Here is a 13,619-nt window from a genome sequence, read left to right on the forward strand (position 1 = left end):
CACAAGAAAAATCTCTCCCCAACTCCTTTTCTAAAGGAGCTGACATCTCTAGCTTTAAGAATCCTACCAGGGGTCAGCACCAAAGGTCCTTTTATTGTTCTGATTTTTCCCATCCTAAATGAGATTTGGTCATTATATGCTCTTCACAGTTGTCTGAGAGAGCCCTTTCCTGTCAGAATGTGTCAGATAGGGGGTCTTGGATGTGTGTGTGTGTGTGTGTGTGTGTGTGTGTGTGCCTCTGCTTGTGGTGTGCATGTGCAAGGATGCCTTATTGTGTATTGTGTCATATTATCACCTCATTTCACCATTCACAATTTTAGATGTGGTTTATTATAACTTTCAAACAAATGCTCATTTTATCTCCACCCCTAAGCTTTGATTCCTCTTGCAATTGCCACCAGATTACTTGTTAATGTGTGTGTTCATGTTGGGACTAGAGGACAGTCTCAGGTATCATTCTCAGGAATTCCATTCCTCCTTTGTTACACGGTCTCTCTCTGGCCTGGAGCTCATCAATTGTGCTAGACTGGCTGGCCAGTCAGGCCCTGGGATCTTCTTGTCTAGTCACCCCCGGCACCAGGATTACAGGTGGGCAGTATGACACACAGCATTTTAAGTGGGTTCTAAAGATCAAAGCCAGGTCCTCCTACTTGTGAGGCAAGGATGCCCTGTTTTTCCTTTTATTTGTGTAAAGTGTCCTGTTATACCCTCAATAACAGAATATTTTGATATCCAAGCTGAAGGTTTATGACTTTAAAAACAAACAAAAGGAACTTCTTCACCCTAAATGATCATCTTTGTGATTATCACTCCTCTTCCACGGGTTCTGTTTTTCTGCTTCCCCCGACATAGGAACAGAATTCCTACCCCTATGTCTTTCTTCGTACCATTTCTCCTTTCTAGGCTACTCTTCTATGGTGTCCTTCAGGCTCACCCCTCCCCCCTTCTTTAGAATTAGATATATTTATTTACTTACATTTCAAATGTTATTCCCCTTCCCAGTTTCCTGTCCTTAAGCCCCCATCTCCTTCCCCTCCCCCTTCCCCATAGAGTATTCCCCCTATACATCCCCCGTACTGCCCCCCCATATTCCCCTGCACTGGGAGTCCAACCTTGGCAGGACCAAGGGCTTCCCCTTCCACTGGTGCCCCAACAAGGCTATTCTCTGCTACATATGCAGTTGGGGCCCCTTTAGGCTCATCTTAAGTGCATTCTTCATTGATGTTCTGCTCATCCTCCCAGACAACAAGCATCTGACCCCGAGCTTATGCCCAGGTACTGTTAGTAACCCACATGTGTTCGTGGTCCTTACCTTTAGAGTCAGACTTAATTAAAGCACCAGAACAATTCCTTGCCATTTTGCAACATACACTTTATTGATGGTACACATATGAAGTCTTTGGTGACAAAAATTCAAGTCAAAACAAGTAAGAGCTGAGTAGGCCATTCACAGACAAGATTACTTATCAGTTCACAGAGGACCCAGGGGAAATACTCGACCCAAGCAGCACAATTCACATCACAGGACTACAGGACTATAGGACTATTTGGTATTCAGAAAATGGTTCCGCTTAAAGCTGGTGACTATCACAGATAACATCACTCCGAATGATACATTATTCAAAACTGGCAGCCGAATAATTCCCGTACTATACACACAAGTAGAAAAACAATAATGTCTCATTGTTAATGCTTCCAGCCTGGAAAACTGAGAGATCTCACATCTTGAGGGCACAGATCAATCAGAATTTGTTTACCAGCTTTATAACTTTCACTTTCACCAAGAGGTCATGGTGATTTGCTAAGGCTCGAATTTTCTTCACACACACCCCAGATGTAGTACATAAGTAAAACAGGGACCCCTTGTTGAATTCCCTGTAGTTGAACACTTCTGCTCTGAGGTTGTCAAAGATAATCTCAAATAGAGTAAGGGCATTAATAAGAATTTCTGATTCCACATAAGAATTATAAAGGGAACTGAATGATGACGGCACTTGGGTACCAAGAAGTTTCTTTAGCATGTCTGGATTTTCAGCAAAGTTTGAAAGGATTTTTAGAATCTCAACCTTGATTTTTCCACCCCCCTGAGATAACAAGCGGAAAAAGTTTGCAATGGAATTGACCAGCAGGTGCTGGTAGTCATTAGTAATAGTCATGTTCGTTAGAAATTTTAGCCCAACTACCTGCACCGCCGAGTTCAGGTTAGAGGCCATGACATCATCCATCACTTTATTCATGTACACCTGAAGTCGGCCCTGGTTCTCATAATTTTCACTCAGGTTATTCATGGCCATCAAGGCTTTTTCCTTAATGTGGGGGTCAGTCTTATTGATCATGTTTGCAATAATTGGGAGGCCTCCCAACTTTCGGATTGTTTCTTGATTACACGAATAGTTGGCATTGTTGCTCAGGGTGAGCAGGGCCACTTGCTGAATGAAGGGGTCGTCTGACTTCTGAAGCAAGGCTAGGACTTTTCTGAGATCTCGAACACCTAGAATCTCATCGATTTCATATGGAAAGGGGCGCTTATGCATGGGAATGGTTCTCTTCCCTTTCCCCCTCTGCTGGACCTCTGGCTCAGAGTCAGAATCTGACTCAGTATCAGTCCACCCAGACTCCCCTTCCTCAGATTCAGGGATCTCTGCTAGGAAGGCTTGCCCCCCATTAGCAGAAGCTGCAGCAGCCGCTGCTGCGCCATCACCAGGACGGAAACCCATCCCCAATTCATCCACTTCAACCTTGTTCTTCCTATTTTTGCCCTTGCCTCCACTCCGGTTCTTGTTTCCACCTTTGCCTCCACCTTTGGGAACAGCTCCAGTGGCTGCCCCAGTCTTAGGTATAGCCCCAGTGTGAACTCCTGGGGCTGCTTTCTTGCCTGTGGCTGCTGTCTTAGAGGACCCTGAAGTCCCAGGAGTCTCTGCAGCCCCAGAATGCATGGGCAGAGAAGCCTCAGCTACCACGGCAGGTGTTCCTGTTCCAGGAGTCCCTGTAGCTTCAGCAGGTGCTGCTGCCCTAGGGACCTCTGTGGTTGCTGCCCTCTGGGTAGATGCCGCTGCCCTAGGAGTTGCTGGTGCCCCGGAAGGCACTGTTGCCCCAGAATACTGGACAGTCCTAGGAGGCACTACCCCAGGAGACTGGGCTGCCACAGGATGTACTGCTGCCCCGGGAGACTGAACTGTTCTGGTAGGCACTGTTGGGACTCCCCTGGGAAGCACTGATGATGGGGGTGGAAGCGGAGGTATCACCGTGCCAGGGGACTGGGTTATCCTGGGAGCTGCTGCTGGCCCAGTGAAGTGGGCTGCCACAGGAATGTAGACTGCCCCAGGAGGTGCTACTACTGCCCACGAAGGGGATGCTGGCACAAGAGACTGCACTGCCATGGCAGTTGCTGCTGACCCAGGAGACTGGACTGTCCCAGGATGTGCTACTGCCCAGGGAATTGCTGTTGGCCCAGGAGACACTATTGATGGTGAAGGTGCTGCTGGCCCAGGAGACTGTGCTACCCTCGGAGATACTGCTGGCCCAAGGGATGCTACTGCCGCAGAGGCCTCTGTGGTGCTAGAAGTTTCTACCACTTTGGGACCCCCTACTATTTCTGGAGCCTCTGCAGCAGTGAGAGGCCCTGTCACCTTGGGAGGAGGTGTAACTGCACAGGCAGCTGAAGTCATGACTATAGATTCCATATTAGCCTCAGTTCCTGACTTTAGCTCCTGGACTTTCCTTTCTGCCCCATTCTGAACCTTAGGACTGGGTGCAGTGGGTGCCACCTCTTCAGCTACAGCTGTGGCAAGACTGGAGGCTTCTTCGGCCTTGTTCATTGTCTCAACACTGACTGGGGTTGGGGGATTGAATCCTGGCCCAAGGTCAATTGTGAAACCAGCTCTTAGCCCAGCTCTAGCCCTAGTTCCAGTACCCACAGAGGCCCGGTTCTTGGGCTTGGCCAGTCTCTTCTTCTTCTGTTCTTTCCCCCTAGTGTATTTGTAGACACAGTACCAGGCACTAGCCCCAATCACTATTCCAGCAGCTACACAGCCAGCATCCCGAGCTCGGCTCATGGTACACCTGGACTGAGTCTCTGATCCAGGTTGTGGAACTGGCTTGCTTCAGTGAAATGGATACACCAGTCGGAGGGAGGCTCTCAAGCTCAGGTTTGAAAGTTCTTCTGGGACTGCAAGCTGAGCTGGACCTGGTAGGAATGAATGTTAGGAATGAGAGGCACAGGATTTTAGGCTTACTGTGTTTAACCTGAGAAGAGAGTTTGGGGACACAGGTGTCATAGCCTGTGCTTGCTGATTTAGACATTAGCTGCAGGTTGGATCTTCAACTCTAGTTCACCTTCCCAGGGCCACTACCCATAATTTACTTGTTCCTAAATGGGGAGGGGATATTATGGAGGGCTGGCAGAGAGGGGTAAATTGGAGATTCACCTACAATATCCCTATCCCCATTCGAATGTCCTAAGATAGTGTTCATGTACATACCAGCTTCCTGGGATCAGGAGCAATTTCCACTCTGCTTGTGGCTGCAGGGCCTAAAGGTAGACGGATCTGTGAATAGATGACAGGTGGTTGTGAACCTTGGGTAAGCAGATTGTTCTTTCTCCCCTGACTTGCATTCTGGTGGGCCAAAAAATTATCCCTTAGGACTCCCTCTATTCTCCTCCAACTTACAAAGGCAGATACCACATGCCCCCATTTCTGCACCAAAAAGGGAAGCCCAGAACAAAAGTATCTAAAAGAAGGAAAAGATTTAGGGGAAGGTATTCTGCTTCTGGTCTCTGCCACACCCATACCACCATTTCTCACCTCACCCCAAACACTGACCTGCAAGAATTCAGAGGTCTTTCTCCTTCCTCTAATTCAGCCAGAGCTTCGTGCTGAGGCTGAAGGGCAGGAATACAGACTGCAGAGACAGCCTAAGAACCTGATAGACATATCAGCATCCAGAACAAGAGGCCTGAGGTTAGCTTTTTCCTCTCTGCACACCAAAATGGCAAAGAATTCCACCTTTCAATTCCTTTAATTCTTTTAGCCACTCACATCCCACCCATCCCAGTCCCCTCCCCCCACTTGCGCAGGCTCCCCAGGCCTCAACGCCCCCTTCTATTTCGCCCCACCTCTGGCCGCCATTTTTCTGAGACACAGCGCCACACCCCTTCTACTGCTGCAATGAGGCAGAGGGGGCAAAGCAAGAGCTGTCTGAGATGCAGGGGGGTGGGGAGGGAGTCCTGCCAGATATTCTAGTGTTCCCCGCTTGTGCTCAGCAGTTCTTCGTCCCCTATCTTCCTGGCCTAGCTCTAGCCTGCAGAGAAAGGGCCTCTAGGCCCGCCTCTTTAGTTCCAGGGTCGTGATTTTTTTGTGGTTTCTCTGCTCTGAGCTCCACCTCCCACCTCCATCCCAAATCCCCAGACAACCGCCATTTCTTTAGTCTGCATACCCGAATTCCTTTTTTCAGGGTGAAGGTCTGGGTGGGCCGCAGGTGTCTGGAAAGCAGCTTGGCAGTTAGCATGGCGGTTCAATACCAGATTCTCTCACGGTCAGCCAGCAGCCCATACAGGGCCAAATCCTCCATCTCTCCCACAGAAGCTGGCACACCCATTTCCTAGCACCCTAGAAGGGGCAGGGGGCTGGGAGGGGAGGGGAGGGGAGGGGGCAGGGTTGTGGCAGCCGGGTGTCTGAAGAGGAAGGGTGGGAGGGAAAAATACCGATTGCTTCCAAATTTCAAGTCCTGCCGGTCGCCAGATCCCAACCCCCTTTTCTGGGCTTCTATGTGTTACCGCGTTTTATTTCTCCTTCCCCCTCCGCTCAAAACAGCAAGGCAAGGAAGGGAGCTGAGCCGAATGTCAAACTAAAACCGCAGAACAGCTGGGAGAGAAGCAAGCGGTTTCTTCCAGACACCCGATGGTCCTTTCAGGCCATTCCTCCCCTCCCCCGCTGCCCACCAAGATCCGCTATGCCAGGATCCCGAGTCTGCAGAACCTCGGCTGCAGTCGCTGTGGGCTTGGCCTTCAGCATCCCTAGGCTATTTCTATCCCCCGGGTCCGGAGAATGTTCATTGTAACACTCACCTGACCAGTTCTGAGGGAATTTTCTCCGTCTCGCCTGGCAGACCGCAGCTATAATAGCCTTGGGTACCCGGAGGAAGATGGCAGGAATGGCCGTAAGGCTTTAAGTACCTTTGCCCACGTCAGCTCTTGGTCACGTGAGAGCTTCATCACCAGTAAGCTTGAGTCCCCGAATTCCACTCCCACCAAGAGCACAAACCCCCTCCTTTATCCTACCCCTACCTTATCCCACCACAGCCGGCCCTGTCAATCATTCAGTGCCTTTGTAACCTCTGAGGCCCACAGTAGCCCCTTCTCCCTATATGAACTTGTTTTCTCTTGTTACTAGGGAGAAGCTGCAACTTCTAGAACTGTCGCCAATTTTTTTTTTACCTTTTTTTTCTCTTATGGAATTAAGTCAAGTTTTCCCTGGGTTACTCCAAGCTTTCCCCTCCATTGTTCATTGTCCAGTCCTTACCTACTTTGACCGTTTCCCTCGCCATTGAGTTTCTGCACCTGTCTAAGTAGATATGGGACAAATATCAAAGAGGAAGCTAGGACTGGACAGGACGTGAGATTTGCACTTCTGGGAGACCCCTTCTTTGTGTTAAAAACTATGGCTACACCTTTATTTTTACATGAAGAAGACACAATAAAACAAGAAACTCAGTGTGGGAAATAGCAGCAAAAATGAACAGAAACGTTTCGTTTAAAATAAAGATTTCTCTCACATCAATTTTGCTTACGTTTTATCACATAGAATATCATTGCTCTTGGCCCCATGGGGAATAATTGATTTTTAAGCGTGCTAGGTTGTGAGCATCTAAAAATTATTTTTTCTTGATAATATAAATGTATTTCCATATGATCTGTGAATTGATCTATGGAGATGTATTCAGTGGCCATACCTTTGATATTTTGGATAAATAATATCCTATATTTCTTCTACTGGAATAGCTTTTTTAAAAAAAATATTTATTTATTTTATGTATAAGTATACCGTAGCTGTCTTCAGACACACCAGAAGGGTGCATCGGATCCCATTACAGATGGTTGTGAGCCACCATGTGGTTGCTGGGAATTGAACTTAGGACCTGTGGAAGAACAGTCAGTGCTCTTAACCACTGAGCCATCTCTCCAGTCTCCTGGAATAGCTTTTAAGTTGAATTAGTAGATGCTCGTCTCTTTCCTTGTTAGGGAAACACACTTATTAACATTACCATGCCCTTGCTTACTGTTGTGTTACTCTCCTGCGACTTTATGGCTGTAACCGTGATAAAATTGAACACCTGTCCCTGGTTAGGTTCCAGTTTAGTGATTCACCTTTAAGATGCTTCAAGGCTAAGAAAAGTAATTGTGTGATGGGTGCAGGATGGTAAAATCCTCCTTGCTTTGTTCAGAAGGAGAGAAGCTGTAGTTCCACTACCCGCTCCAGTACTCCCGAGCCTTTAACGATGCCCCCCTGCCTGCAGACATCTGACCATGTTGCTTATTCCCAAAATATATATAGACAGGCCATCAAAGTGGTGACATGGGTGAATGCCTTTAGCTCCTTACCTTTCTTCTCTTCGGGATAACTCAGCAATGCATGAAATAGATTGCTCTTCCCATCTGTCTGTGGAGCTGAATATTTCAATGAATACAGAAGTGATTGCTGGCGGAAAGCTACTGTTAAATCAGCCTATTGGTCCAAAGTGGATGATGAATGGCAGTTATTTTGCACCAAACCTAGGATTTTATTCATCCCAAAGGTTTTATTTTTGGTTGTGTATGGGTCTAAGTAGATTTTAGGAGGTGGGATTTAGAGGTCCTTGACCTCAACAGTTTTTCAAGGGGTTTGCAATCCATCTCTCAGGTATCGGCCCCTTAAGGGCCAATAGAACCACGTAAAGGTGTTTTGTGTTTTGTATATTAGTCAAGATTAAGAATCTCTTTCGTCTAGTTATAAATATTACTAAACATGTTTGAAGCCTTGATTTAACCTCCTAACGTGAAAGGAAAAATATGTAAGATATATACAAAGAAAGAATGTTGTAGCTTTTTTATTCCAAAGTCTTGCTAACAATCTCTGCTTTTAAAAAATTAGCCTTTTTATTGTTTTTTTTTAATTGAAAGTCCCTTTCTGGTCCTGCTTGCATGAGTGGCCAAGATCAAGGGAAAGGAGAGGGCAACCAGCTGGTGTGTGTGTGGGGTCATTTCCACAGTTCATTTACACACAGAACCAAACAGACAAGCACAGAGTCACTGTTGTGGTTAGAAGTTGGCAGCATGGGATGGGGACAGATGAGGAGTAGGGGTGTCATTAAAAAAATACAGGCTCCCCCCAAACTGGGTGCCTAGGATCAGACTGGGTCTACTTCAACCCAAGAGGAATCAAAAGATCGAAAGCAGTTTACTAAGGCCAAAACTGTCAGGGATGGAGGGAAAAGACAGTGCACGGGGTGAGAGGGATGTTTGGCAACTGTGGTGAAGGAATAGCCACCCCTCTGGGATCTCCCCAGCCCCTCTGGTCTGGCAGGAAAGGGGCAGCCTGCAACACCCAAGAGCAGATCTAGGGCTGCTAGGTGCTCCAGGCTGGGCGCTGGAAGTGGTTCACAAAGGCTTGCCCTCCAGGGAAATAGTGGTGATACCAACTAGTTTCTCTGCCAGGGTGCAGCAGTCCTTGACCTCCTCATAGCAGTTAACTTGTAATTCATGCTTGATTCCTGTCAGCTTCTTCTGGATGGCATCCTTGGAACTGATGCAGATCATTTTGCTCTTAAGGGATGCACTCTCGGGGGCCCAGAAGATGAACACCAGGTCCTCCTACTTGCTCTCCTTGGTCTCATAGGTTGCATCATAGAGAGCATAGTGGCAATCCTTGTCTGGCAGCATCTTGACAAAAGTGGTGTAGGGATTGTGCTTAGTCTGTCCCACATCTCCTACCAGGATCTCCTCGCCCTCCTCCAGGATGATGTTCTTCTTGTCCTCACTCAGGCACAAGAGCACTGCCTTCCTTCATTTCTTCACTTCTTCTGGCGTTGAAGACTTGAGAACTTTCATGTCATTGAACACCTGATGACACCATCAGGGACAGCCACACCAGGGGCCATGTTTCTGGAAACGAAAAGGAGGCAGAAAGAGCTACAGAAGAACTGAGGTGCTGTAGCTGTTGCCGGGATCCGACTCTCTGCTTCTCTTTTAAAGCACATCTTAGTAAGTAAGTACATTTATGCTTATTGATGAAGTTCCAAGTCAAACAAAAAAATCATAAAGAAAATAGGCATCGCTATTTACATTGTAAATATTCAGATTCACTTGGGGAACATTATTGTCATAAAACCAAGACTTCCTCCCTAGGGACATGTCATGTAAGTTTCTGTCCATTTTTATGTTATATTTTATCTTTCACAGGTTTCTTCAGCTATGTAATTCAGATTATTTGCTAATTCTTCTAATTTTTTAGTCATTTTGTGGTAAAAACACCATTTATTTTGTAAATTGTTTATTATTTTTAGTGTCTGTATGTGCCACAGGTATGTGGTGCACTTGGAAGCTATTAAGACAGGGTTGAATTCCCTATAGCTGGAGTTACGAGCATTTGGGAGTAACTGAATGTGGGTGTTGGGAGCTGAACTGGGTTCACTGGGAGAGCAGCAAATACTCTTAATCCCTGAGCCATTTCTCTTGTCCAACCACTATTTTTTTTCTCGAGTTACAATTTCTGATAGGAAACTTTATATTAAGAAAAAATTCTATATTTGGTATATTTATTTTCTGCTAGCAAGATTTTGATATTTTAATAGTTCCAATAATTCTTAGGTGACATTTTTTGGTTTGAATAGGTTTATACAAAATGTCATTTCCATCTTTGTTTTTCCTTTTTATTGTTACCAAAGCAGGGATAAATTTTAAACAGGAAAAATACGTGGTGATTTTCAAGTATATGAATAAGTCTGAGTGTAAATTCATATTTTTCCTAATTATCACCCAAATGTTCAATCAAAATATTTGATTGAAAAAAATTCAATTTCCACCAGGAGACATCCTGGATGAGTACCCTTGATTATTATTACAAAGTAAGATTTGTTTTTATTTTTAACATACCATTACACAGAAAAGACAGAGGGAAGATTTAATGTCAAGGCAACACAACTAAATATCTACTTATACAATCTTTGGAAACGTTTATTAAAATAGAAAAGCAGAAATAGAACTGAACTTCATATTTAAAAAGGTTTTTAAAAAAGCTTTTCTAAACCTGAGGTGCCATTAGTTGATACCCTCATTTCATGTAATACTTTTAGAAACAAAATGTCAACATAATGCATAATCCTGATTTACACACTCAAAAATCCAAACTATGGTGAAAGCTAAAGATATTGTATAAGTTGGTCCTTTTCTCCTTTCTAGTATCCATATTTCCTTTTCTTTGTCTTTTTTTCTTTGACCAGGACATCCCCGAGAGCATCCTCGTTGTGTTTTCTTTAGTTTTATCCTTTAGTGTAACACGTGTTACTTCTAATACAATCTCTTTTTTTTTTTTTTTTTGGTTCTTTTTTTCGGAGCTGGGGACCGAACCCAGGGCCTTGCGCTTCCTAGGTAAGCGCTCTACCACTGAGCTAAATCCCCAGCCCCACAATCTCTTTTCAAGGTTATTTTTACTAATGTTTACTAGTATCATACAAAAAGTCATATTCAGATACATTATCAATGAATGGAAGGAATTTGTAAAGTCCATTGTCCTGGTAGCCCACAGGGGATTGATAAATCTGCCAGGTCAGAGCCCTTCATGTAGTCTTTATCAGGTTAAGGATAAAAAGCAATCTACAGATTCAATGCAATCCCCATCAAAATACCAATCCAATTCTTCAAAGAGTTAGACAGAACAATTTGCAAATTCATCTGGAATAACAAAAAACCCAGGATAGCTAAAGCTATCCTCAACAATAAAAGGACTTCAGGGGGAATCACTATCCCTGAACTCAAGCAGTATTACAGAGCAATAGTGATAAAAACTGCATGGTATTGGTACAGAGACAGACAGATAGACCAATGGAATAGAATTGAAGACCCAGAAATGAACCCACACACCTATGGTCACTTGATTTTTGACAAAGGAGCCAAAACCATCCAATGGAAAAAAGATAGCATTTTCAGCAAATGGTGCTGGTTCAACTGGAGGGCAACATGTAGAAGAATGCAGATCAATTCATGCTTATCACCCTGTACAAAGCTTAAGTCCAAGTGGATCAAGGACCTTCACGTCAAACCAGACACACTCAAACTAATAGAAGAAAAACTAGGGAAGCATCTGGAACACATGGGCACTGGAAAAAATTTCCTGAACAAAACACCAATGGCTTATGCTCTAAGATCAAGAATCGACAAATGGGATCTCATAAAACTGCAAAGCTTCTGTAAGGCAAAGGACACTGTGGTTAGGACAAATCGGCAACCAACAGATTGGGAAAAGATCTTTACCAATCCTACAACAGATAGAGGCCTTATATCCAAAATATACAAAGAACTCAAGAAGTTAGACCGCAGGGAAACAAATAACCCTATTAAAAAATGGGGTTCAGAGCTAAACAAAGAATTCACAGCTGAGGAATGCCGAATGGCTGAGAAACACCTAAAGAAATGTTCAACATCTTTAGTCATAAGGGAACTGCAAATCAAAACAACCCTGAGATTTCACCTCACACCAGTGAGAATGGCTAAGATCAAAAACTCAGGTGACAGCAGATGCTGGCGAGGATGTGGAGAAAGAGGAACACTTCTCCATTGTTGGTGGGATTGCAGACTGGTAAAACCATTCTGGAAATCAGTCTGGAGGTTCCTCAGAAAATTGGACATTGAACTGCCTGAGGATCCAGCTATACCTCTCTTGGGCATATACCCAAAAGATGCCTCAACATATAAAAGAGACACGTGCTCCACTATGTTCATCGCAGCCTTATTTATAATAGCCAGAAAATGGAAAGAACCCAGATGCCCTTCAACAGAGGAATGGATACAGAAAATGTGGTACATCTACACAATGAAATATTACTCAGCTATCAAAAACAACGAGTTTATGAAATTCGTAGGCAAATGGTTGGAACTGGAAAATATCATCCTGAGTGAGCTAACCCAATCACAGAAAGACATACATGGTATGCACTCATTGATAAGTGGCTATTAGCCCAAATGCTTGAATTACCCGAGATCCCTAGAACAAACGAAACTCAAGACGGATGATCAAAATGTGAATGCTTCACTCCTTCTTTAAATGAGGAAAAAGAATACCCTTGGCAGGGAAGGGAGAGGCAAAGATTAAAACAGAGACTGAAGGAACACCCATTCAGAGCCTGCCCCACAGGTGGCCCATACATATACAGCCACCCAATTAGACAAGATGGATGAAGCAAAGAAGTGCAGAGGGACAGGAGCCGGATGTAGATCTCTCCTGAGAGACACAGCCAGAATACAGCAAATACAGAGGCGAATGCCAGCAGCAAACCACTGAACTGAGAATAGGTCCCCTATTGAAGGAATCAGAGAAAGAACTGGAAGAGCTTGAAGGGGCTCGAGACCCCAAAAGTACAACAATGCCAAGCAACCAGAGCTTCCAGGGACTAAGCCACTACCTAAAGACTATACATGGACTGACCCTGGACTCTGACCCCATAGGTAGCAATGAATATCCTAGTAAGAGCACCAGTGGAAGGGGAAGCCCTGGGTCCTGCTAAGACTGAACCCCCAGTGAACTAGATTGTTGGGGGAGGGCGGCAATGGGGGGAGGGTTGGGAGGGGAACACCCATAAGGAAGGGGAGGGGGGAGGGGGATGTTTGCCCGGAAACCGGGAAAGGGAATAACACTCGAAATGTATATAAAAAATACTCAAGTTAATAAAAAAGAAAAAGGATACTTTCTTTTATACCTAATTTAATTTAATCAATAAAGGAATCATTGAATTATATATAGTTCTTTACTACATAAATGAAGTTTCCTTATTATTTTATTAATAGTTTGAAATTTTAAAAATGACTGGCTTACTTTATTAAGTGCTAAGCTAGGATTATACTTCAGTGGTACGGTGCTTGCCTGCTAACATGAGGCCCTAGGTTCAATCCCTAAGACTCAAATACTTTGACTATAAGATTTTTTCTATTAATTTGATGTTGTCAAGGGTGATGGAGCTATACCAGTAATTCTTATCACTTTTGGTGTCCTACAGTATATTTTGAGCACATCTGGATATATTAACATTTTTCTAAACTCCAAGCCCAATTCCTGAGTTGTTTAAAATAAAAACAAATACCCTCCCTACACAACTGACAAGACTCTGTCATAGTCAACCTTTTTACACTCCTGCCTCATCTTCCTCTCTCTAATCATCCTAGCTTCCTGGGTATGCCTGGGCCAAACAGACCACGTGCCCTTCACATAGCCTTTGTATGTTTGCCTTTCTGCTTGAGATTCTCTCCTCCTACATATCACCATATATCCTTCATAGTGTTGTATTCTACTGATGGTGAACTTTAAAGGGCTGGGGGATGTAGCTCAATGGTAGAGTCCTTGCATAGCATGTGCAAGACCCTGGGTTCATCT

The 13,619-nt window shown here is 44.6% G+C and overlaps 1 protein-coding gene and 1 pseudogene across 2 annotated transcripts; both read right to left on the reverse strand.

Moving 5' to 3' along the window:
• Positions 1-1,351: 1,351 nt before the first annotated feature.
• Armcx2 (armadillo repeat containing, X-linked 2) lies at positions 1,352-6,226 on the reverse strand. 2 transcript variants are annotated; one of them, XM_008773429.4, is made up of 5 exons: positions 6,068-6,226; positions 5,437-5,674; positions 4,824-4,977; positions 4,482-4,547; positions 1,352-4,186 (listed from the first exon to the last, which is right to left on the reverse strand). In XM_008773429.4, the coding sequence occupies exon 5, from the start codon at positions 4,053-4,055 to the stop codon at positions 1,743-1,745; it is 2,313 nt and encodes a 770-aa protein (XP_008771651.1). In that variant the 5' UTR covers positions 4,056-4,186; positions 4,482-4,547; positions 4,824-4,977; positions 5,437-5,674; positions 6,068-6,226; the 3' UTR covers positions 1,352-1,742. The 2 variants fall into 2 exon arrangements, with proteins under 2 accessions (XP_008771651.1, NP_001014296.1); NM_001014274.1 differs by having other exon boundaries at positions 4,824-4,923; positions 6,068-6,125.
• Positions 6,227-8,635: 2,409 nt separating this feature from the next.
• Positions 8,636-9,135, reverse strand: Cfl1-ps2 (cofilin 1, pseudogene 2; annotated as a pseudogene).
• Positions 9,136-13,619: the final 4,484 nt, after the last annotated feature.

Source organism: Rattus norvegicus, chromosome X (genome assembly GCF_036323735.1).
Source record: "Rattus norvegicus strain BN/NHsdMcwi chromosome X, GRCr8, whole genome shotgun sequence".
In the NCBI taxonomy this organism is placed as follows: domain Eukaryota; kingdom Metazoa; phylum Chordata; class Mammalia; order Rodentia; family Muridae; genus Rattus; species Rattus norvegicus.